Source organism: Aotus nancymaae, unplaced genomic scaffold (assembly GCF_030222135.1).
Source record: "Aotus nancymaae isolate 86718 unplaced genomic scaffold, 86718_ANA_hifiasm-v0.15.2.pri h1tg000075l, whole genome shotgun sequence".
Lineage (NCBI taxonomy): Eukaryota > Metazoa > Chordata > Mammalia > Primates > Aotidae > Aotus > Aotus nancymaae.
Window position 1 is genome coordinate 1,357,294 of NW_026988490.1, and position 26,088 is coordinate 1,383,381.

The 26,088-nt window shown below is 49.0% G+C and overlaps 1 protein-coding gene across 1 annotated transcript in view; it reads right to left on the bottom strand.

Annotated features, from left to right (window-relative positions):
• ATP10A (ATPase phospholipid transporting 10A (putative)) overlaps positions 1–26,088 on the bottom strand; it is a 67,511-nt gene that overhangs the window by 11,195 nt on the left and 30,228 nt on the right. The window contains exons 12-16 of the mRNA XM_064367819.1: positions 22,474–22,658; positions 13,451–13,778; positions 10,469–10,545; positions 6,216–6,341; positions 1,930–2,130 (exon numbers count right to left, since the gene is read on the bottom strand). Of these exons, the coding sequence (XP_064223889.1) occupies positions 1,930–2,130; positions 6,216–6,341; positions 10,469–10,545; positions 13,451–13,778; positions 22,474–22,658 (917 nt within the window). The remainder of the gene's footprint in view (positions 1–1,929; positions 2,131–6,215; positions 6,342–10,468; positions 10,546–13,450; positions 13,779–22,473; positions 22,659–26,088) is intronic.

Below are 26,088 nucleotides of genomic sequence, written 5' to 3' on the forward strand. Positions count from 1 at the left end.
ACAGCCACAAAATACACATCTCCAAGGACGTGTGCCCAGCAACTCTCCGTCCAAACTCAACAGGCACCATCTCTGTCATTTATCCGTGTAGCCAAGGAAAGAGCATCTCAAAACAATCACGATTTTTTCCCCTTTAAATACGTTTGTCTTCCTTTACCTCGCTAAATACCCACACAGTTGACCACGGCACACACATTCCTATTGCAGTGCTCCATTTCCGAACAGACACCGTTCTCTTTTAGAGAGTCTCTCTCTGTTTGCTTTTTAGGTTGACGGTTCAAATGACATTTCCTAGGATGCTACACAGAAGTTAATGCACAAGGCAAGCACCCGAGGAAAACTCACTCTCTCAGGACTTCTGGAGACGCAAAGCCCTGCCACACACTCGGGAAGCTTTCTGTAGCTGAGCCTCAGTGGGAACACCCGCACCAACAAGGCGAGCTTCTGGAGCTCCAGGTCCACAGTCAAGGGACGGAACTGCTTTCTCCATCTCCCCAGGGAACACATCTCTCAAGTAGAAATAGCACCTGAAATTCCGGGCATTCTCCCCCAGTGTGAGCCCTTCTGTTCCTCCACGTTCACCAGGTTCCGCCTCCCTTGGTGGTGGGTCCCTTAGAATGTTTCTTAAGAGTGAGTCTTGGCCGGGCGCGGTGGCTCAAGCCTGTAATCCCAGCACTTTGGGAGGCCGAGGCGGGTGGATCATGAGGTCAAGAGATCGAGACCTTCCTGGTCAATGTGGTGAAACCCCGTCTCTACTAATACAAAAAATTAGCTGGGCATGGTGGTGCGTGCCTGTAATTCCAGCTACTCAGGAGGCTGAGGCAGGAGAATTGCCTGAACCCAGGAGGCGGAGGTTGCGGTGAGCCGAGATCGCGCCATTGCACTCCAGCCTGGGTAACAAGAGCGAAACTCTGTCTCAAAAAGAAAAAAAAAAAGAGTGAGTCTTCACTTTCAAAGTCACAGGATGGATACGCCCCAATGTTAAAAGCAAAAAGCCATCTCCCCATGGGCAGAAATGAAAATAACTTTGATAGAGATGAATAGAGTCTCTGCTACCCGGGTGACCAAATGTGTCTTTGACCCTGCCAAGTCCCAGAGCAGCTGGCACAGGACCTGCAGGCAGTGCAGATGGGGAAGAAGCTCTGACTGAGACTCAGGGAAAGTGCGGCCAGGCTCTTCCGTTGGCCACGTAATTCCACAGGACAGGACGCACTCCCAGCATCTCTGTCCCAAGCTGGCCGAGGAGGCTGAGACCTGGCCCAGGATGGGAATTTCCCCTGCTCGCCTGCTTGGCCCTCCACCTCCTGGCACCCCGTGCGTGTGGCCTGCTTCCGTGGGCACTGAGCATTCACAGAGGTGGCCAGGGGACGTTAACCCAGCAGTGAATGAATCTGGAATTAGGGATTATTGCAGAAGAAATGAGACTCCATGTTCTTTTTGCCCACATGGACTAACTCAAAGCAAAGCAGAGCACTTACTGTTTACTTTCATGGCTGGCTAGAAACAGCTGGCCGTCAGTGTGTCGATCTGTGTGGTGTATTCATGTCAATGTGTTTAAATCTATCTGCTCTTTCAATGGCTCAGTGGCTTCTTGTTAATTGGTTGGTTTCCTTGTTAATTCCCATTCTTAATAAATCACATGTTCTTGCTGGCTTTAGAAAAATCCCCCTCTAGCCTCAGTGATGCCCTGTGACTGACTTGGACTCTGGGCTTTCCTTCGGCTCCTGGAGACTCGTGGAGGGGGGACAGTTTCCCCACAGCCAAGCAGAGAGCAGCCCTTTTCCTCCTTCCTCAGAATGCTGAATTCTAGAATTTTAGTTGGTCCAGGCTGTCCGTCTAAAGGGAGGCTGGGGGACTGGCACTTTCGGGAGGCTGAAGGTGGAGGGCAGAGCTCAGGAGGTGGGAGGCGGAGACTCAGGGGAGCTTTACCTCCATGTTCTGGCCACTCTTGTAGAGCTGCGGCTTGGTCAGCAGCGCGTCGGCCGGCACGTCCCTGTCCAGCACCCCAGTCACGAGCTGGGGCAGTGACGAGAAGAGCAGATTAAAAAAGATGAGATACCACTGGTCAATCATGGCAGATGCAGAGAAGCCACAGAAAAACTGGAACCAAAACAGGAGGCCCACGAACATCTGCAATCACGAAAGGAAGAACAAGAACAGGCGGGTCGTCAGCCACTGCTGAGGGTTCTCATCCGAGGGCACTGACAGGCCCGCAGAGTTTCACCGCCAAGATGAACTATATGGGCAGTGAGTTCTTCCAGTGCCAGCCCTGACCTTGAGCCCTGCTGGCGGCCTCTGCCTCTCCCTCTTCCTCCTCATTCCCTTAAGCAGGAAGAACTGGCAGTGGGAATTCGGGATTCCCCGGAGCAGCCCTTGCAGGGATGAGGTTTGTGCTTGGCAAGCTCTGGATCGTTAGCATAAAACACAATCAGGGTTTCTCAGGGGTCTAGGGCTGCTCGCGCTTCAAGAAGGCCAGCTGGGTATGCGCTGTGGCTTCGTCCCTAGCAGCCCTCCTCTGTGACCCCAGACAAAGCCCACCTGTGGCTGTATCTGTTCCTGTCTCCTCTTTAGTAACCTGGTGCAGTGGACAATGCCCGACTCCCACTAAGGCGAGGACGCACAGACACACAATAGCAACGCCGATGACCTCATCAACACTGCTGCCCTGACCTGACTGTCCACGGGGACCTCCGCTGGGGAGAGCGGGAGAGGCATCATCTCTGATCCTCACAGCTACCCGACTCAGCAGAATCGGAAAGTGAGATTCAGGGAGGTGGAACAGCCGCCTCCGGCACCTGCTCAGTGGGGTGGGGCAGGGTTGGGTCTCTGCTCACTATTGCTAGAGCCCTGAATAACCCTGAATACCAGCGGCCGGTGCTTTATATGGTGGGCATGACAGTTTAGTGACTGCAAAGTGTTCTAACACTCATGAGCTATGCAGCTGAGCACAGAGCATGAACCCCTCAGCCTCGCTCTCCTTGTTCGTGACATGGGCATACCGGTGACACTCAGCCCGTGCAGCTGCTGTGAGCATTAAGGGACCCAGTGCACTTAGAGTTCTCACCGGAGTCCCTGGCGAGCTACCGTGCTCGCCTATGGTGTGTGCCGGGGAGTGGTATCGTTAGTTCTCTTGTTTGGGGCTCAGGCAGGGCCACTGCTCTTACCCCACATACAGAGAGGGAACCTGAGGTTCCAAGACGTCAAATGACTTGGCCGAGGCCACGGTGTGACAAAGGAACCCAACTCGTTCAACCGCGATGGGTCTTGGCCTGGAGGGCAGGCACCGTCCCCTAGCAGGGAACCCTGACGCGGGACAGACCTCCTCTGCTGGACGCCGCCAGGCCTCGGCTTGGTTCTGGAGCTGCAACTATTTACCCTTCTGACCCGACTCAGTCACTTCACCTCCCTGAGCTTTTGGTTTCTTGACCTGAAAGTGACTTGTTGTGAAGATCACAAGAAACGGGAGTTTATGTTGAAATAACCGCCCATGCACATAGCCTCCAAGTCCTGTGTCAGACCATGATTTAAATGTCTGAATATGCAGCCTTCCCCTACGCGCTGAGAACGAACGTTTGGTTTTTATTCACTGACTTTCTTCCCTTCCGCACTCCCACGGCTGGCTGTCGCTCACTCACCCCCTCAGGCTTGGCCCGGTGAGTCACCGGTGAGCAAAAGCCGTCAACAGAAAGAGGAAGACAAGTACTTAGATAATTGAGATTTTTTTCCTGTAGTACCAAAAAGCTTTCTTCCCAAACCACTGTTGCTATGGAAACTTTTCTTCTCCGCTTTTTATTGAAAAGAAAGGCCAACTTATTCCTAAAACTAATGAATTTCTCATTTCAGGAGGCAGAGCGATCATCCTTGACCTCCTTGTGTAGATGAATGCTTGTTAACAAAGGTCTCGCGTTTTTATGGAATATAGACAGGTGCCCTCTTCTCCTTTCTGCACCCTTCAATGAGGAGGGCCTCACTGCAGCAGGCAGGAGGCTGTGGCCATCCCAGGCGGCCACTAGCACCTTTGTTTGCATCTGAAATGTTGCATGATTTGGCCTACATCATTCTTGCCCTTCCTTCAGTCGGAGACATTTTAACTTGGAATCAGAGATCAGCTGGCTCAACTCACACGCTTTGTTTTTAAGATTTAAAAGAAGATTGGGCATGGTGGTTCATGACTGTAATCCCTCACTTTGGGAGGCAGAGATGGGAGGAAAGCTTGAGGCCAGGAGTTTGACACCGATCTGAGCAACATAGTGACACCCTGTCTCTACAAAACAGAAAAAATTAGCTGGCATGGTGGCCTGTAGTCCCAGCTACTCAGGAGGCTGAGGCAGGGGGATTGCCTGAGCCTAGGAGTTTGAGGATACGGTAGGCTATCGTGGTGCTGCTGCATTCCAACCTCGGCTGCACAATCAGACCTTGTCTTTAAAAAAAAAAAACAAAAAAACCCAAGGCAGGAATTAACTTGCTCAAGATCTCACAGCTAACAAGTGATGGAAATGGGGCTTGGATTCTGTCCCACCCACCCCCACTCACCCCTCCACTCCTTCAGGGGCTGAGAACCTCTAGGCTTGCAACTGTGCACGAGAGGCGTCAAAGTGCTGGGGGTTCAATGCCAGGGCTGGGAGGAAGGAGGTATGAGCCGGCAATCCAGGGAGTGTGTGACACAGCCCTGCTAGGATAGAGTTCCAGGCACAACCTAATGTGAATTAATGTTTGAGACCAAACCTATCAAGTTAAACATGCCCTGACCGGCCCTGAGCATCTGTATGCATTTGCTAGAAGATGCTCTGAAAGATGGGGGGCAGGTGTTAGGGGCAAGGAGAGGCTGGGAAAGAAAGGCTGGTGTAGCCGCCAGAAAAACAATTACGAACATGGGGAACCAGCCCGGGCAACATAGTGAGACCACGTGTCTACGAAATCAAAAAAAATTAGATGGGCGTGGTGGCGCGCACCTGTAGTTCCAGCTGCTTGAGAGGCTGAGGCTGGAAGATCACTTAAGCCCAGGAGGCTGAGGCTGCAGTGAGCTATGATGGACCCACTGCATTCCAGCCTGGGAGACAAGCATGAGACCCTGTCTCAAAAAATAAAAATAAAAATAAAATGAACAACCGATGACAAGTTAGAGCTAGCTAACATGGAGACTTTTTATAGGGAGCTGGAAAAAGAATACACCTTTTATTCTTTTTCAGAAAATAACCTTGACGCGGGGGTTCTGGTGTTTAGCCAGGTAGATTTATGGGCCATCCTGGAAGATCACTTAAACCCCAAGAGTTTATTTTGTCTCCTTGTTTGTACATTCAGCCAAAAGCAGTAGCAGCCTAGCGACTCCTCAAAGTCTAGAAATCCCTTGTAAATGGGCAGAACTCTGAGGCGGCCACGTGGTCCACCCTGCAGGGCCATGGAGGAGCCCATCTGCCAGAGAAGCATGACGAAGGAACGAAGAGTCCAGCGTGAAGATGCACATGAAATGCCCATGCTGTATTCAGAGCCCCGGCAGAGACAGAATGTCCGCGGCCAGTCTGCCCAGGCCGTGCCTTTATCGCAGGGTCAGTTCAGCTACACACTGAGCTCACCGAGAGGGGTGCGTCTGCTCTGCCAGCCTGGGAGGTGGGAGAGGGTGGGAGAGTGTGGGGAGGCTGGAAGGGCAGTCCCTTCCTGCTGGGTCCCAGCCTCCCTGACCTGGGGGCTCGCTGCCTGTCCTGGTGTTGTGTATCCCAACAGAAGCCATTCAGTATGGGAATCAGAGTGTGGCTAAATTCCCTTGTTCTGATCCCAGACCACAAAGCACACTTGTACGTATCCTTGGATTTTCCCTGTCTCCTCTAGAGAAAATGCTGATTAGAGGACCCCTGTTTGGGGATGTCTCAGCAGCATGCTCCCAAGAAATCTGTGGAAGGGGCTGGGTGGCCTGGGGTGAATGCAGCCTTGAAGGTTTACCAGCTGTGTGACCCTGTGCAAACTGCCAGCCTCATGGTTACACCCCTTCTCACTCTGTTTCCACTACTTCTCCGTAAAGATGCAGCTGCTCTCATGCCCCTGAATTAGATTTGGCGCCTACAGGGTGCAGAGCCAGCCCAGGACAGGGGACAGTCACACAGGCCAAGGAGGATGGAGGAGACGGGAGGCTGTGGACAGCCTGCTGGCCTCATTCAGGCGACGGTCCTAAGAACTGGACCTTCCAGACCCAGAACTCTAGACGGGCATCCAATACCTACTGTGTTTTTGTAGAAGAAGTACAGCACCATGTTGGCAAGTCGGGAGTAGCACCAATGCCCGTGAACGATTAACAGCCTCTCCAGGTATCGGAACCTCGGCACCGCAAAGTCGCTGGCCATCACTGCCTTCAAAGGAAGAGGGATTCCTGTTACTGGTGCTGCGCGCCCGGTGTAAGGTTTGTCTTCTTTTCCCAAAATGCGAGGTAAACGACAGAGAAGGAACATTTCCGTTCTGAACACCGTGCGAGTGTGGCTGGCCAGGGTCCGCACGGCTGTAGTCTCCCTCAGCAGCGCCTTCTGTTCCAAGAGAGGCAATCTCACCCCACATGCTCGTTCAGGGATGTCACCTTTTAGGATTCATTTAAGCTTTCAAATATGTGTCATTAGTGGGGTGTAAAAGGTTTTCCTTTTCCTGCTGTTTTTCTCCACAAGTCAAAAACACAGAGCTGCGTGGAGTTTATCTGCCTTTCTCCACCCCTGGATGTCACTTTCCTCTAAATCGGTCCATGATCGCAACCCAAGGATGACCCAAAGCTGCTCCTCCGTCTGTACAGATGTTCCCCTGTCCTGGGAGGTGCGTTTTGGGCTGTTCTCCCCAGCAGCCTTGGTGATGGGCAAGGCCAGGCTCGGGGCTCCACTGGCCTCCCACATCCTCCCATCCCAGGACGCCGGGGCAGGCGGGCAGATGAGGCGTGCAGGAAGGAGTGCAGAGGACAAGTTTCCTCCATGGACAGGCAGGACCCTGCCATGGAAGCTTCCCCTGCAGGTCCTCGAGCCTGGTGCTTACACAATGAAGCCAACTAGACCAGAAAATGCCATCAACATGATACTTTTTGTCCCCAGAATAACTTGAAACCCACCGTACAATAATAATTGTTTGGAAAAAAAGATCAAACAAAATGGCAGGAAAAGCTAGATTTCTGCTTATCATTAGAAGGTTATTCTACAAAAAATGCCAACCTGCCTTTAACATCTAACTGATTTCCCTATATTCAAATCATATGTAGCAAACAGTAAAGGATGCCTCACGTGGTATGCTTGAAATGGAATAGTGTCATGATACACAAAACCTTAGAACATCAATGTTCTGAACCCAAAGTTAAGGATTTCAAAGCAAATGTCTCTACCTCTTCCTCTCACCACATGGGCTTAAAAGGCTTTTCGGGCTGGGTGCGGTGGCTCATGCCTGTATTCCCAGCACTTTGGGAGGCCGAGGTGGGAGGATCATAAGGTTAAGAGATCAAGGCCATCCTGGCCAACATAGTGAAACCCCATCTCTGCTAAAAATCCAAAAATTAGCTGGGCGTGGTAGTGCGCGCCTGCAATCCCAGCTATTTGGGAGGCTGAGGCAGGAGAATGGGTTGAGCCCAGGAGGTGGAGGTTGCAGTGAGCCGAGATCGCGCCACTGAACTCCAGAGCCTGGCGACAGAGCAAGACTCCGTCTCAAAAAAAAAAAAGGTTTTTCGTGTTCTGTAATTCTTTACTCATTGGCCCCATGATTCATCCTCTCAAAAATCATTTATAAGGCCCCACTGTTGTCAGGCACAAACTTGGAGAAACAGAGAGCATTAGACACAGTCCCCGTCCTCCCCAGAATCAGTCTGAAAAACTCGGTCAAAAGGCACAAGTGTGAAAAAGAGGCTGACGGCCTACAGGGGCCAACTCTAGGAAAACCCCGTCCTTGAGAAGCATAGTCAAACCCCTTCTGAGGACACCTGGCTCGCCAGCCTTCTGCAGCTCCTGTCCCCAGTCCAGGCCTCAAGTACAGTGCTTGTCCTGTCAGAACGGCCTTTCCAAAGCCTCCCAGTTTTTCTGGGAATTTCAGGAGAGCAGAATCAGAGATGTTGGGGTCACCTTGTACTCCTGGCTCCCAGCCAGTCTTGGCACTAGAGGGTGCAGGACAAACCGGGTGAAGCAGATGAGCTGAGCTCACGAAGACAGAGCTTTCCGGGAGCTGCGGGATCTCCTCTGCCCTTCCCGCCTCCTGCCTGGCGAGGCCTCCCCACCTGGGCTGAGCTGGGGAGCGCCTACCCCTCCTGCCTGGTCCTCCACGGCTCAGCTCTACTCAACCCCTGGCATCTCTCTACCTCTGCATGCCACAGCTCATCTCTCAAAGGGCTCAGCAGGGCTGACTTAAATGAAGCAAAGGGGTCCCAGTGCTAGAAAACCCACGTGCATAGGATGGTAAGGAAAGGTATCAGGCCTCGTCCTCAAACACAGACACGGGATGATGTGCAGCTTTACGTAGGCGCAGAAGCACCAGCAACCTCTTCCCCAGCAGCTACGCCTGTTCAAAGCTGTGTCTCCGGGCACCTGCCCTCCGGCTCAGCTGTTCCCATCACCTCTCATGTAGAGCCCCAGAGCAGGGGTGGCAGCTCAGGCTCCTCCCTAGCCACACACTCAACGTTCAAGTCTCTGATCCAAAAGATTTTTACTCGTCAAGTTTCCGGCACGTGAGGTCAGTAGGTACCGCCCCCATCAGATTTTCAGTAGAAGAAACAGTGAAAACAGACGCAGTGCCAGAAAAGTCAGAACGAATGAACTAACGTTGACCCTTGAACAACACGGGAGTTGGGGTGCCCACAAACAGTCAAAATCCACATATAACTTCTGACTCCCTCAAAACTTAACTACTAATAGCCTAGGGCTGACGGGAAGGCTTACAGATCACGTAAACAGTTGATAAACACACAGAGTGGAATCTACATGTATTTCACACATTCATGACATATCTACCTTTTCCTTAATTTTTTCCTTTTTGTTTGAGAGAGAGAGAGAGAGAGAGAGAGAGACTGGGTCTCATTGTGTTGCCCAAGCTGGAGTGCAGCGGTGCAATCATAGCTCACTTCAGACTCAACCTCCCAGGCTCAAGCGATCCTCCTGCCTCAGCCCCCTAAGTAGCTGGGATTACAGGCATGGGCCACCATGCTGGGCTAATTTTTGCATTTTTAGTAGAGACGTGGTTTCGTCATGTTGCCCCGGCTGGTCTTGAACTCCTGGCCTCAAGTGATCCTCCCGCCTTATCCTCCAAAAGTGCTGAAATTATAGGCATGACCCAGCATACCAGGCCCTCTTTTATTTTTTTTGATATTTCTAGGCTCTGTGGTTCATCTGCAAGTTTTTTCAAATCGTCACAAATCTCCAAACAATTTTCCAAATACTTATTGAAAAATGTCCACATAAAAGTGGACTCACACAGTACAGACTCATGTTGTTAAAGGGTGCACTGTATTTTGTTCATTTATTTAGCAATTGTTTCTTGAGCTTCCCCCTGTGCCAGGTGCCATGCGGGCACTGTGAAGAGACAAAAGTGAGTCAAACGTGAACTCCACTTTCAATTTCATGGAGGAAGAAAAAAACGTGTGAGTAACATAACATGGAGATTCCGGTCAGATGACAGCAGGGCCGGGGGGCGTGTTAAGGGAAGTGTCAAAGACCAGCCATGACGGAACTACTGTGCGTTTAGCTTGGGACCTTCCATCTGAGGGTGGAACATCAGCTGAAACTATTAATGAGCTCTGCACGGGCGTGGCACGTAGCAAGTGCCCAATAGATAATTACTGATTCAACATATGAATCATCGAATGAATCAGCAAATGAATAAGTGGCGTCGACATATTGGTTTTTAGCCCATCTGATAAATCGTTCCCTAAAATCTCCACCACATCCAAAAATGTTGTGATTCAAACTCAGTCAAAAGTTGGAAACTGCAGTAATCCTAAATCCAAAAGCAGTACATTTTTAACGAAGTCATTTGTTCCATGTCTGACTCCCAGGCGGAGAGTGAATACCGCGGCAGAGGGAAGGTGCAGAGCTGACTTCCATGTGAGTCAGGATGGTTACTTTCCACTTGTACGGCGACACCGGGTGCCACCTACATCAAAGCCATTTTTCCAAATGGTATTGCTCAGTGTTCAGGGACAGTAAAAAGTGCCTGCTGGGACTGAGCCATCACAAGCCAGACAGAAGGCGATGACTCACCTTGCCTCTCTCTGTGCCACTTACTTCACAAAAATAGACTTGTGACATGGGAAGACATGCTTATTGCACATTGCTTCATAAACAGAAAGAGTGACTTTCCCCTTACCTTCCACTATGGGCTTAGCAGCTGTATTGAGCATAGCTGTATTGAGGGCAAACCCTTTAGCCTCGTTCAATAGAGCCCAGAGGAAGGTGGGGACAGCCTACAGGGTGACAGGACAAGAGACCAGTAGGGCTACCTGGTCCCACAGAACAGCCTGGTTGGCCTTTACCTGCATACCCTCCTGGCCGGAGATTCCCACGCCCACATCTGCCACCTGGATCATGCTGACATCATTGGCTCCATCCCCTAGAAACGGCACAGGCAGAAGAATTAAACAGCACAGAATCAAATCAATGCACTAGATTTTCCTGGGGGTCCCCATCAAACTCGGTCCTGTGAAACAGTCCTGGGGAAGCTGGGGGAAAAAACAGTAGAGCATCCACCCTGGGAGAATAGAGTTAAGCACTCAGAAAAAGCCAGCCACACCCGGAGACGTTTCAGAAAGCAGGCTGGGGCTGAGCGACCTGGCACGTGGCGCCTGTGCTGAGTGTCACTCTTACACCAGTGAAGCCCTCATCCTGCCGTGTGGCACAAGGAAAGATGCTATCACCATCTTCATCATCATTAGTTACTGAACCACTCAGGCCAAGCAGCCAAGGCTAGTCCCAGCCACACTTCCCCGGGGAGGTTTCTAAACTAAATGAAGGGGCTACCTTCAGCCCAGCACATTGCAGAGCTCTTTTCTGCAGGATTGCCACAATATTAGCCATTGTGCTCACTTTGGGGCCCTCTAGGGGTGCAATAAAGGAGAACTTCTCTTCATTCTGTCAATTTGTTGATAGGAAATGTTTAGGAACACAGGGCAAAAGTCAGAGCTCTGGACACCTTCGGGGAAAGGCCAGCAGAGACATAAAGTCATTGTCACTCCCTGACGGTTAACCATTCTCGGAAGTGGGCAGTGGAAGAGCCCAGGGCGTACGTCCAAGTGAACCAATGAGAAAAGGTGCAGATACACAAAGTGAGAGTGACTACAGGATGTCTCTTCCCTGTGATTTTCCTGTTCTTTGTCATGTTGAGACCAATATAAGTGATCAGCCAGTATCTATCAAATTGGAATTCTCTGAAGCAATACAAATTTGTACAGCTTTCCCCAGAATGTCCCATTTAAAATGAGATAGTGTGCAACAATGCTCTCTGTATTACAGACCACTGGGAACCAGGAGTAGGTCATATTGATGCTTTAACGCATTCTTTCTTTCTTTTGAGACAGGGTCTCACTCTGTCACCCAGGCTCGGTGGGAAAGTGCAGTGGCGTGATCAGGGTTCACTGCAGCCTCAACCTCCTGGGCTCAAGCGATCCTCCCACGTCAGCCTCCTGAGTAGCTGTGATGACAGGTGCATGCCAACACACCCAGCCAGGTTTTGTGTTTTTAGTAGAGATTGGGCTTCACCCACCATGTTGCTCCAGCTGTTTTTTTTTGCAGACAGCATCTCTCGCTCTGTTGCTTGGGCTGGAATGCAGGGGTGTGATCACGGTTCACTGCAGCCTTGACATCCTGGGCTCAGGTGAGCCTCCCACCTCAGCCTCTCAAGTAGCTGGGACTGCAGGTGTGTGCCACCAAACCCAGCTAATTTTTAAATTTTTTTTTATAGAGATGGGGGTCTCATTGTGTTGCCCAGGCTGGTCTCAAACTCCTTGGCTCAAGAGATCCTCCTGCCTTGGCCTCCCAAATGATTGAGATTACATGTATGAGCCACATGTCCAGCTACGAGCTAGTGTTCTTAGGGCCCGATATTTCCCTTGTTCTTTTGAGATTCCATTTTGTTTTTCCCTTTCTTTTTAATCAGCCAAGGCTTTCCTTCCATTTCTTAAAGGAATACCAGACACCAGTGGTTAAGCATCTGAGCCAGGCCAGGGAAACATCATTCACGTCTTCCCGTGGCCTTTCAGGGCTGACGTATCCTCGTGCTCCCAAGGAGGGCACTGACGCTCAGAGGAGGTGGCTGGGGCCGGGGTGGTGCAGGTCAGCCTGCAGACCCATTCCAGCTCCTCAGGGAAACCTGAGAGCCACTCCAGGCACACGAAAGAAAAGACGGCCCTAGGACAGGCAGTGGCTGTTCACCTCCCCCAGGCCTCCTGAGCATGTGCCCCGTGCCCGCTCTCCTTAGCGGTTGCTGGCCTCAGGGTGTGTAGGGCAGGGTCCCCGTGATGCCTATGTACAGGCCAGCGCTCGCCCTCCTCACTCCCAACATGACCCAGGCTGAACAGTGGTCTCCCCTGGCCAGGTGAGGTGCCCACTGCCAGCAGGCGGTGATCCCCAGCTCAACAGGCAGTGGCTGTCACAGACCTTTTGCAGAAAACACTACCAACGCTGGCTGACTGACTGGTGAGGGCAGTTGGTTTCTGAGCCAATTCTCACCGAGGCGTAGATCATATTTACAGGGAGACCCAACTGTTGGCATGTGGGGATCACGGCCACCACGTCCTTCCCGGCCCTCACCAGGAGGTGGTGCTGCTGAGCCCCTGAACCTGCACCAGAAGCGGGTGGAGGGGATGTCCTGGCCACCATCCCATCCCTGGAGAGGAGCAGAGAGGCCTCTCCAGGCCAACAGTGTCTGCCAGGATAAACCAGCATGACAGACACAGTCCTGAAATAACTGGCGTAAAACTGAGCAGCGACGCGCAGCTGAGGACGGGCTGACTTACTCAGAAGCCTGTCCCAGAACCATCAGCGGAGCTGAAAAGAGGCAGTGGGAATTCTGGTCACCAAGCCTCTGGGGCCTCGGGGCGTTACCAAGCCGTGGACACCCAGAGGCTCACGGTGACCAGAAGCAGCTGCAAAGGGCCTTCTAAGTCAGCCGGGGCTAAGGCTGAGTGTGCAGTGCCCTCTGCTGTGGCCAGGACAGAATGGGACAGGCAGGTCTCCAGTGTCCCGTCTCCCGAGGAAGGGCAAGCTGTTTTGTTGCTGTAAAGCAGCACTGGGTTACTGAGCTTGCCGCATGAACCTGTAACTCTGCTACTATTTCATGGCTTTCCGACATAAGCTTTACCTTTGGAACGTGTTGCCTGCTCTGTCACACTGGGTGTGATTTTACAAACGGAAATGAAGGTGAGGAAGTGTTTGCCAGTCTCATGGTGCAGCGTGAAAGGAAGGGACTGGGAAGCGTGGGTCCAGCTGGAGGAGGCTGTCTGGCCGGCTGGGATACTCACCTATGGCCAGGGTCATGGCCTTGAGCTTGCTCCGCACCAGCTTCACCACCATGCTCTTCTGCAGAGGCGTCGATCGGCAGCAGAGGACGGAGCGGCACTGCTTGGCAAGGAAGAGGAATTTGTCCTCCAGGTTTTTCTCGAGGGCGTAGGCCAGGCTTCTCCCATCGATCACGAGGCTGGGGCTGGGGCCAGAGGCAGTGGACGTGGAGGGTGGGCAGAGAGGGGAGAACCCCACGTTCACTTTGCTGTCGGTCTTCTCAGGGGTTCTGTGGAGGCCTCTGGACTGCACGTAGTGTAGGCACTGGTCTAGCAGAGCTGCACACGCCTCCTGAAAAGGACATGAGAGGGCAGCGCAGCTCCCTCAGAGTCATGCCGCAAACACCCCTGCCCTGGCTCAGACCCTCGGAGCTGACAACCTTCCCGGGCTCCAGGCTGCAGAACCTGCCTGCCCAGAGGCCACCCTCTGGAAAATGTGAAATTCAGCCAGAGAGAATGACTTTCCCCACAGAAGAGACGGAACGATCTTGACCGCCCATGACACAGTGCAGAGGTTGGAATGAACCACCTTCACGTTGGGAGGCTGGACTGTATCATCGCAAACTTGCTGGGTAGTTAGGTGAAGGCCCTCCATGTACTTCTTGGTAGATCTCAGAGGCCCTTACCTAACCCACCAGGGACCAACTGCAGGGCACAAAGCTGTGTGAAAACCTTTGTTACGATGTGCCCCTAAAGAAATGTAATTTTTAGTGTTCCCCCTAAGTTCTTCAATTCCACCAGAAAAAGAAAAAAAGGCACAATGACCGAGGCTTTTAATAGGCAAAACTTGATCTGAATTCCGGAGAGAGGAGGAAAGCCTGTTGGGGAAGCTGCACTAGGGACCAGGGACAGGAGCTAGAGGCACAGGAGGACCACAGTCTCCAGGGACAAACACGCTCCGGGAGCCTGAGCGGCTTCCGATCCTCCCCACACGGTGAGTCCGCTGGGTCAGTGACCAGTGCCCTGCCACACACCATGGACATCCAGGTGCATTCAACACACGCTTACTGAGGATCTTCTGTATTCGGAAAACGAAGCCAGACTGGAGAAAAGAAGACTGAAAAGACACAGTTACTGCCGTGGGGGCGACACACAGCTGATGGACACATACTCATGACTGTAGTAAATCACCAACTGGGATGTGCAGAAATGTGGACACGGACCGGAGAGGGGGAGCGTTGCTTCTGGGCATGGGGAGGGACAGGGCGGTAACTGGGGAAGGCCTTGATGAGGACACAGGAGGCCATCGCAGGAACTCCGGGAGCTCCCCAGACTCCCACAGCAGTGGAGACTCCTGCATCCGCAGCTCCCACTGACCATAGCCAGCACGCGGGCAGGATGCACAGGGCCACGCTGCGGAGCTCGGAGTGTCAGTAGCAGCCGTGGGACTGGGAGAGGACGCTGAACGGGTGGTGGGCATTTCACTTTTACTCTGGCAGCCCCTGGCTTGGCCCAAGGCACCCTGGACCTGGACTCCAGGGCAGGGACAGAGAGCTGCAGGAGACACCGTCTAGGTCTGGCTTGAGGAGTGAAAAGGGGGTTCCCAGTGCTCTGAGAAGATGAGGAAGTCTCCAATTTTATTTATTCTTTTTTCCTCTATTATTTTGAACCCAGTCCCAGGCAATCTTGCTACCGTGGCTGTGCAGGAATGGCGTCTGCTGCCGCAGACTCCAAGGGAGCTGGACCCTCCTTTCCATCAGAGCCTGTGGTCTGGCTGCCACCCTGCCCCCATTTGGTGCTGGACGCAGGTGAACAGCAGGAAACACGGGAAGAGCAAGAGGACGCACTCCAGCTCTCCTGCCGGAAAACTGAAAAGGGGATTCCAGGGGAACCAGAAGGCACTGGAAAAATTGTAAAGAAGGAGAAGCTTGGCTAACTGACCCCATAAGGTTGTTTATGAATTCTGGGGCTCACCATAACAAAGCGTTTGAGAGCTGAACTCTGCAACAGACTGCCACCTAAGTTCCAAGTTGACCTCTAGAGGACAAAAATGCAAGACTGGGTCTTATAAACATAGCTGCCTTTGAAACCAACACCCAGGGCGCACAACCCAAACCCCGCAGGGTTGGTCACCTGCTGAAAAAAATCCACATTTTCCTTAGAAATTAAAAATGACAAGTGTCGTAACATAATATGCCCATGATATAATCCAAAAGTTCTTAGCATACAAAGAACCAGGAAAAGCTTAACTCTGGAAAAAGACTATCAACAGAAGCCAGCGTCAAGATGACACAGATACTGACATTTTCTGACAAAGACTAAAACAGCCATTATCCAAATGTTCCAGAAGTAAGACTGAACATGCTGGAAATGAATAGCGAGACAGAAAGTCTTGGCCAAAAAAAGAAGCTATTTCGGAGAACCAAATAGAAATTTTAGACAAAAATACATTAACCAAAATAAAAAGCTCACTGGATTCCAAATAATCTGTGCGGATACTCTGCCCTCAAGGAGAAAACTGTAACTTCACACTCCTTAACCGTGAGCTGTGCATGGTGACTTCCTTCAGAAGAAGTCAGCATGGAACGAGGCAGAGTGCAGTGAATAAACCTGCCAGTCACCAGGTCAGCCTCAACAACGACACGGTGTTAATAGCATGTGCCCTTGATACGACACGATGAAAACGGCACTTGATCTCTGTAGCTGTCCTCCCTAAAACCCCTAGCTCCATTTTAGTAATAAGAAAAACATCAGACACATCCCAGTATAGGGGCATTCTACAAAATACCTGGCCAGCACTCTTCAAAATGGTCCAAGTGATTAAAAATAAAGGACATTTAAGGAACTGTCACAGCCAAGAAGAGTGTAAGGAGGCATAATGACTAAATGTAATGTGGTGTCCTGGATGGGTACTAGCTAAAGGCTGAGGTAACGTAGGACTTTGGAAAGTGATAATGTATCAATATTGGCTCCTTAATGTAATAAATGTACTATGCTAATGTAAGATCAGTAACAGGATAAATTACGGATGGCATATATGAGAAATAAGTCTCTCCTATCCTCACAGTTTTTCTCTAAATCTAAAACACTTCTATATATAAAGCTTATTTTAAAACTCTCTCTGGATGGGCTCAGTGGCAGACTAGAGATGACACAGGAGAGAGCCAGTGAACTTAAAGACAGATCGATAGAAATGTTCCAATCTGAATAACAGAAAACAGAAAGCAAGGTTGAAAAACACCATGAGAGCCTCATAACATTCATGCCATCAGTGGACCAGAAGATAGGGACAACGTGCAGTGCAGAAAAAGTGTTTGAAGAAATAATGGCTAAACATTTCCAGAATTTGGTGAAAAACATAACCTCACAAGTTCAAGCAGCTCAGCAAAGCCCACTGTAAAAATGTAAAGTAATCCGTACCCAAACGCAGTATAGTCAACTGCTGAAATCAAAAAGGAAAACAATCCCAAAAGTACGCAGGTAAAAACAATTAGCTGGTTATCCATTTACAAGGACTCAAATGACTGTGTATTTCTCATCAGCCACCAAGGATTCCAAAAGGAAGCAGAACAACACTTGTCAAGTGTTGAAAGAATCGCCATTTCAGTCTTCCATATCCTGTGAAAACACCCTTCAGGAATGATGGTGAAATAATGTTCTCTGACAAAGGAAAGTAACGGGATTTGTTTCCAGTAGACCTGCTCTACAGGAATTGCTAAAGGAAGTTCTGCAGATGAAAGGGGAATCATGCCACAAGGAACCTGGAACATCTGATGTTTGCCGACCCCTAATATACAAGAATTGAGCCACGCCATTTACCAACTGTATGTAATTAACATTTGTAGCCCTCAGCCAACAGCAGCATAATGCACTTTCTTTTCGGGTGCACATGAACACATTCACCAGGACAGACCATACCCTGGGTCGTTAGAAAACAAACAAGCAATCACAAATTTAAAAGAACTGAAATCACAAAAAGCATGTTATCTGACCATAATGGAATTAAATGAGAAATCAGTAACAGGGAGGCACAGAAAAACCCCTAAACACTGGAAAATGAAATGAACACTTCTTCATAATCTATGAGTCAAACAGAAAGTTTTGAGACAAGTCAGAAAACTATCCTGAATTGTGTGTAAGTGAAAATAGGATACTTCAAGATTATGCAATACAGATAAACAGTGCTTAATAAAAAAATTTAGAGAACATACTGCTTATATTAGAAAAAATAATGTTTGCAAATCATTAATCTAAGATTCAATTTTGAGAAACTAGAAGAAGAATGTAAAACCAAAACAAGCAAAAAGACAGAAATCATGAATATCAATAACATTGAAAACAGAAACAATGGAGAAAAAAATCAATGAATTCAAAACTTTGTTCTTTGGAAAGGTCAATACAAATGACAAGCTACTATCAAAATGACCGAAAGAAAAGGCACAAATTACCAGTATCCTAAATAAAAGGAATATTACTACAGACTCTATGAACATCAAAAGATAAGAAAATACTATGAACAAGTGTACATACGTAAATTCAACAACCTAGATACGGTAGACTAATTTCTCAAAGAACCATAAACTACTGAAAAAACTCAACCGTGGTGAAAGAATAACCTGAATAGAACTTAACTATTAAGGAAGACTGAATTCATACCTAAAAATTTTCTGAAAAAGAAATCTCCAGGCCCAGAGGGTTTCACTGCCCAATTCTATCAAATATTGAAGGAAACAATAACAAAGAATCTTCCAGAAAATAAAAGAGGATGGAACACTTCCTAACTAACTCATTTTATGTGGCCAGCATTATCCCGATATTAAATTTTGTTTTGAAAGGAAACAAAACTTCTGACCAGTATTACTCACGTATATAGATGACAAAATCCTCCACAAAATATTATTAGCAAATGGGATTCAGCAATATATAAAAAGAATAATGTACCATGAGCAAGTGGGGTTTATGCTAGGAACACAAGGCTGCTTCATTATTTGGAAAAATCAAAGTAATCTATCATGAAAAAACATTTAACAAAATTCAACAGCCATTCATTATAAAAACTCCTGGATAAGGAGCTTCCTTAACCTAATAAAAATAATCTACAGCACACATAGCTAAGGTAACAGACTGATGTTTTCTCCCTCACGTATGAAACAAGGCGAACAAGTCCACTTTCACTACTCCTATTCCATTTCACTCTGAAGTCCTAGCCTATGCAATAAGGCAAGAGAAAGAAAGAAAAAGCATACAGACTGGAAAGGAAAAAGGAAAATTCTCTGTTAGCAGATGATGTAATTGTCTCATGGAAAAATCCCAAGAAATAAAAAATAAATTCCTAGAACTAATAAGCAAGCTTAGTGGACCAAATAATATAAACAGCACACACAGTCAACGATATTTCCATACACAGCTGACCCTTGAACAACATGGGCTTAAATTCTATGGATCCACTTACACATGGATTATTTTTCCACCTCTGCCACCCCTAAGACAGCAAAACCAATGTCTTCTCTTCCTCAGGCTATTCAACGTGGCGACGACAGTGATAAAGATCTTTATGAAGATCTGCTTTCACTTAATGAATAGTAAATATATCTTCTCTTCCTTAAGATTTTCTTAACACTTTTCTCTAGCTTACTTTATTGTAAGAATACAGCACACAGTACATACAACATACAGAAGAGGTGGTAATTGACGATGTTACCAGTAAGGCTTCTGGTTAACAGCAGGCTGTGAGTAGTGAAGTTTGTGGGGAGTGGAAAGTTACATGTGGATTTCTGACTACACAGAGGGATTGGCGTGCCTGACTCCTATGTGTTCAAGGGTCAACTGTACTATAAACGGTGGAAAATAAAAATTTAAAGATACTATTTATAAAACCTCCAGAAAACGTTGTCCAGATGGTCCCTGACTTACAATGGTTCAACTTACAAATTTTCAACTTTTTGATGGGTTTATTGGGGTATTAAAAACATTTTCAACTTACGGTATTTTCCACCTATGATGGGCTTATTGGGACATAACCCATCATAAGTTGAGAAGCGTTGGTGCTTGGAAATGTATCTAACAAAACATGAATATGATGTGTATGCTGAAAACTGTAAAATGCTGATCAAAGAAATAAAAGACCACCTAGAAAATTTAGAGATATAACATGTTTACAGAATGGAAGATCAACATAATAAAAACATCTATGCTTCCCAAATTGATTTATAAGTTTAACAAAATTCAAATAAAAGTTCCAGCAGGAATTTCTGTACAGAAAAATTAATTTAAAATTCATATATGAAGGCAAACAAATAAGATGACTAGCCAAAACAATTTTGAAACAGAATAATGTTGGAAGAATAACATTACCAATTTTTAAGACTTATAAAAAAACTACAGTAATCAAAGTATTACAGTGAATCAAAACAGCATGGTATTGCTGAATGGGTAGACAGACAAATCAGTGGAACAGAATAGAAAGTCTAGAAACAGACCAACACAAATACGACTAATTGATTTTTGACAAAGACACTTTTCACCAAAAAAAGATGCTTTCAACAAATGGCACTGGCGACCTTACGGAGCCGCATGTGTAAAGGTGAAGTCTAATCTACCCCTCTCACTGACTGCCTCTACAGATAAGATGTTGACGTATAATGCTTTTAAAAGAAAACACAGGAGAAAACATTCACAATTAGGCACATCTTAGACATGACACCAAATGCATGATCCATAAAATTAAAAAAAAATGATGAATCAGACCAGGAGCAGTGGCTCACGCCTGTAATCTCAGCACTTTGAGAGGCTGAGGCAGGAGGACCACTTGAGCTCAGGATTTCAACACCAGCCTGGGCAACGTGGGGACACCCCATCTCTTTAAAAAATAAAAAATTAGCCAGGTATGCTCGTGCATGCCTGTGGTCCCAGCTACTCGGGATGCTGAGGCAGGAGGATCCCCTGAACCTGGGAGGCTGAGGCTGTAGTGAATCGTGATGGCAGCACGGCACTCCAGCCTGGGTAACAGAGTGAGACCTGATCTTCGAAAAAGTAAAATAATAAAAAACATTTAAATTTAAAAAGAATAAAAATTTATCAAAACGAAAAGCTTTTGCAAAAGACAATACTAAAATATAAAGAAGATAGGGATGAAATATACGCAAATCACATGGTTGACCAAGGACTTACATACGGAATACATAAAGAATTCTTAAAACTGAACGTTAAGAAAACAACTCAATTAGAAAATGGGAAAATACGTGAATAGACCCTTCATCCAACAGGATATATAAAAGGAAAATCAGCATAGGAAAAGACGTTCAACTTCATTAGACTTCAGCGAAATGCAAATTAAAACCATAACGAGACACCACTACACACCCATTAGAGGGGTAGCAGAAAAATATCAACGACGATGCGAGTGCTGATGAAGATGCTGAGCAAAGCAGAGCAGCACTCTTAAAAGCAGGCTGGTGTCTGGCCGCGTCTCAGAAACTTAGACACACTCACCATCTGACCGAGGGATCTCACTCCCAGGTATTTAAAGAAATGAAAACATGTTCACACAAAAACCTGTGCACACTGACTTACAGAAGTGCTGTTTACGATTGCCAAAAACCAGAAACAACTAACATGTTCTTCACTGACCGAATGGCTATGCAAAATCTGATGTTAATCCATACAGTGGATATTAAGGGGAAATATACTACTCATTCATGCAACAGCCCAGGTGAGTCTCAAAGATGTTATGCTGAGCGAAGGAAGCCGGGCTCTGAAAGTCACACACCAGAGTATTCTGTTTACTTGGCGTCTGGAAAAGACAAAACTATGTTATGGAGAACAGATCAGTGGCTTCCAGAGGTTAGAGAAGGAGGGAAATCACAAATGCACAGGGGTAGCACGACAGATGTTTTGGGGGTGATGGAACTCTCCTGGACCGTGGATAGGGTGGTGGTTACACAGATCTACGCACGTGTTAAAATTCATTTAAGTGTATAACAAAAAAAAAGCCAATTTTATTATATGCTAATTATAAATAAATGAAGAGAGAGAGAGAGAGAGAGACAGACAGAGAAGCAATGACCAGGTCATCAGGTCAAACTTTAGTATAAATTCCCAAACTTTCTTGGAGAAAGAGGTCACTTTAAAAAAAAAGGCCCTGGTAAAAGCACAGGCTCTGAAGCAGGATGACCTTGCGTAGATGTGAGAGGAGAGAGCACCAGGAATGGTGGGAACCCGGATGACAGACTCCAAGGTGCGAGGCTCACAATGGTGTCCGGGCAGTGCGGGCACCAGGGCTTAGCAGGCAGCCTTTCCTACACCGACAGATGGAGTGACGCCCTAGAGGCCAGGAGAGGAGTGGGCGCTGCTACAGCAACTCACGGAGCAGCCATGCTCTCCACCAGGGCCATCTCAGAAAGGGACACTCCAAGCGACAAAGTCCCAAGGTCCTGACAGCTGATGGTGCAGGTGTGCGCCTAAGAGGGGCTGGGGGGCGTCTGAGTGTGAGCCCCAGAGTGGCTGTGGTGGCCTTGGCCACACTGGAGGGCAGCAGATCAGCCATGGCAAGCATGGTTCCCGTTCCATTCAAGAAACCTGAAAGCCAGGGCAAGGTTTTGAGTGGGAACTCATGCGAGGGGCAGAGCCCAGACCAGGGCAGTAGATGAAGTAGCTACTCCCCACAGACTTGGGGATGTAAACAGACAGAGGCAACTGGATGAAGGCGTCCTCAGTGCCTGCAATGGTCCTGAGGTGGTCAGTGCTAGATGGACCGCTGCCCCGGCTCCACCGTGTAAGCACATGGGACTCACGAGAAGGTTCTCTGATGACTTGGACAGCATGTCAGGAGAAAGCAGGTTGAACTTTGTGTTAATAAAGCCCAGATGTGCACTGCTTTGGTACTGAGAAATTCCAGCAATCTTCACCTCTTCTAAGGCAGTAACATGCACATCCTAAACCCAAATGCAGAGGGCGAGGTCCTTCTCACAGCAGCTGCCAGGAATGTTGAGTCTCTGCCGAGGGGGCCACCCCAGGGGAAGGAAGCAGAGCCATGTGAAACCCCCTACCTGGGACTCGGCGTTCAGGGTGAGCACCTCCTCGTCGTGGTCCAGCAGTTTGCAGGCATATGCGATGTTGACTGCTGTTTCTTGTTTGTCACCGGTGAGAACCCAAATCTGCAGGCCCGCCTGACGCAGTTTAGCCACGGTCTCAGGGACTCCATCCTGCAGACGGTCTTCAATCCCAGTGGCACCTGGCCAAACGTACAGCGGCGTGAGTGAACCCGCTCCTCACGTGCCCCCCAGTCCTGCCGGGGTGCAAATGCCATGCACCAGATACGTGGAAGGCAGGCACGGGTGCAGCCCCTGTTGCCTGGGCCTTGCCTGGGGCTGGGCTGTCAGTCATCCGCCTTGCAGTGACAGGAAGTCCCTTGTGGAACCACCATTTCGGGACAGCGGTGGACGCTTTTGACAGCTCTCTCGTTGTGACTCAGCCGAGAACGCGTAGGAATAACTGAGTCACCGAGCATAATTATGTGCACTTACACCAGGGTACCTCAAGTTATTTCTAACTGGTAACTTTACAGACAACCTGAAAGCAAAGCTCACGGGAAGGTGTTGGGAATGGCGGCATTTGGAGGGATAAAAATATAGTCTTAAAAACCGCCCATCCCAGGCAAAGCTTCTGGTGAATGAAATTCAGAATGTCCACTCCCAACCATGCTTATTATCAGTCACTACAGAAACAGACTTCACAGACAATCCCATTATTTCTTGAAAGCAAGATTATCCTAGAGATGCTTTTTCCACAAACATAGAGAAGTCCAGAGGCAGGCTTTCCCTTCTGGGTCTCAGGATGTTGGGAAAAATCTACCACCGACTGCAGAAATGTGCTTAGGCCTGCCTCGGGTCTGTTTTTAATCTGTTTACAACGTGGTGAGATGGTTTCTGTCTTCCCTGCTCTGAAAGTGGGCTGCAGGCCCCGGTCCCCGGGTTCGAGCCCTGACTGAGGTTCCTTTGCCGCTCTACACCATGCTGTGGCCCGTGCTGGGAGCTGCTATGGACTGAGTGTTTGTGTCCCCAGATCCATGAGAGGGAGCACTAATCCCCAGTGTGGTAGTATTAGGGTGTGGGGCCTGCAGGAGGTAATTAAGTTCATATGATGTCACAAGGATGGGGTGCCCATGATGGGATCAGTGGCCTTATAAAAAGAGGCACTGGAGGCCGGCCTGGTGTGGTGGCTCACACCTGTAATCCCAGTACTTTGGGAGGGCAAGGTGGGCAGATCACTTGAGGTCAGGAGTTCCAGACCAGCCTGGTCAATGTGGTGAAACCCTGTCTCTACTAAAAATACAAATGTTAGCCGGGCATGGTGATGAGCACCTGTAATCCCAGCTACTCGGGAGGCTGAGGCAGAACTGCTTGAATCCAGAAGGTGGAGGTTGCAGTCAGCTACGATCACGCCACTGCACTCCAGCCTGGATGATAGAGTGAGACTCTGTCTCAAAAAAAAAAAAAAAGTAAAAAATAAATAATAATAAAAAGGGGCACTGGAGAGGTGACCTCGCAGTCTCCTCGTCGTCTGAGGGCACCATGAGAAGGTGGCCACCTGCAAACCAGGAGATCCCTCACCAGACCCTGTGAGCTGTTAGGGCCTCAATCGTGGACTTTTGGCCTCCAAAACTGAGAAGTAAATGTCTGTGGCTTAAGCCCCCAGCAGCACAAATGAACTTAGCCACCCTTACCTCTTCTCTTAGAATGACGGGATAGTGGGCATGGGGAGGGGAAGACAGAATTGAGGTGCAGTAAATATACAAATGCACATTTCTTAACTATTCCTTGGATGCACCTTCACCAGCCCTGATCTCATGGCAGACCACCACCAGCTCCCCAGAAGCCCCCCTCAGGGGCAAGGGGCTGGTCTTCTGTCTTCCAGCTCATGCAGCCTGGTCCTAGCGCCCGTGTGGAGGATGCACTGGGAGGTGATGTGGGCACTTGGGGAGGGTCCAGATAGAAGGAGGGGACACTGCACTCATGCTGCACTCTGCTCTGAACCTTATAACTGGAGTGGCTGAAGACCTGCTCAGGAAGAAAGCCAGGTCACTCCTGTGCTCCCTGCAAGCACATCCCCAGTCACCCGGGTGCCGGGAGGGCGTCTGGCCTTGGCTTTGCTCCCCTACCCTGGCCTCTGGGCTCTAGCAGGGGGGCAGACTGTGTGTGGCCCGGTCCCTGGCTCATCCTAAGTGTCACTTGTGCCGTGACAGGTTCCTTGATGTCTGGGGAAGACAGAAGGATGGTCTTGCCTTCCTCTGTGTGTTTGTGGTAATTCATTCATACTTGATAGTAATGATGATGATAGAATAAGCCTAATCATGGCTAACCTCGATGGATTACTGACAACTGGCCACGATAACACTTCCCCTCCAGTGGAACATAGCCCAAGCAGCTGCCCACCCTTCTCGAGATGGCAGCTTCCTCCCACAAGGACCTGCGTCTCCCACCTTCGTATCCCAGCCGCTGAGCTAGAGGCCCTCAGCCAAACATCTGCCAAGAAACAGCAGGGAAGGCCTTGCAGGCAACTCCAGTATGGAGGGTGTCTGCCGTTTCACAGGGAAAAGCTGACACCTTGAAAACAGAACTTCCTTAGTTTAGTAGCTAATTGGTCAAATGCATGGGCCGCCTACTGGGTCACCCCACCTTCCCTCACCTTTATAAGGTGTGAGTCTACAGTCAGGTGCAGAATAGCATTGAACTGAAAAGTGGAGTTATGGGAGGGACGCCCACCTGGGCATGGGACACAGCAGAGGAAGGACGTGTACAGGGAGCAGCCTTTCAAGATGACTGGGGCATGGTGGCTTTCTTCAGCTTTCCAAGGTACTTGTTTGTGATATGATTTATGTGGCTCTGAGTAAATGCCACCGTCTTTACGACCTGACCCTCGGGAGGGCCTGGCATTTCTGAGTCTCCTAACACAGGCGTTGGCAGTGTGCAGAGCCCAGCGTCACTGTGCTTGGTGCCACACAGCTTTAAACGGGAGGGGAAAGGATTTCACCAATGGAGACGTTCTAGACATTTAGAGAAACTAGCAAGGACACCAGGGAAAATGAGCAGGATACTGGTCCTTTGAATTTCGGTTCCTGCCCAGGGCATTATGGCAAAGAAAATTCCCAGGGCGTGGAGAGAATGGAGACCCTTTCTGCTGAAGATAGTTCCGCATGGTTCTCTGATGCTGTTTCAGATACGCCCTGGGCCTGGTGCAGTGGCGCAGCATTTAGGAAGGCTGAGGTGGGGGCATCATGTTGAACCAGGAGTTCGAGACAAGCCTGAGTGAGACCCCAGCTCTACCAAGAAAATTAAAAATTCATCTAGGCCTGGTGGCACATGCCCGTGGTCCCAGCTACTCAGGAGGCTGAGGCGGGAGGAGCGTTAGAGCCCAGAAATTTGAGTTCACAGTGAGCTGTGATCGCACCACCACACTCTCGCCCAGATGACAGAGCGAGACCCTGTCTCGAAGCAAAAAAAAAGCACCTTAATGAAAAAGATTTGGAAAGGAGCATTTGGCTTTGGAGTGGTAAAATTAAGTCGCTTGCTTCACTTTTCTCAATGAAGCCGAGGAGCTGGCACGCAGCGCCCGCGTTTGAGCTGTGTGGGCACCAGGGCAGTGGGTGGCTCTCACACTCTCCC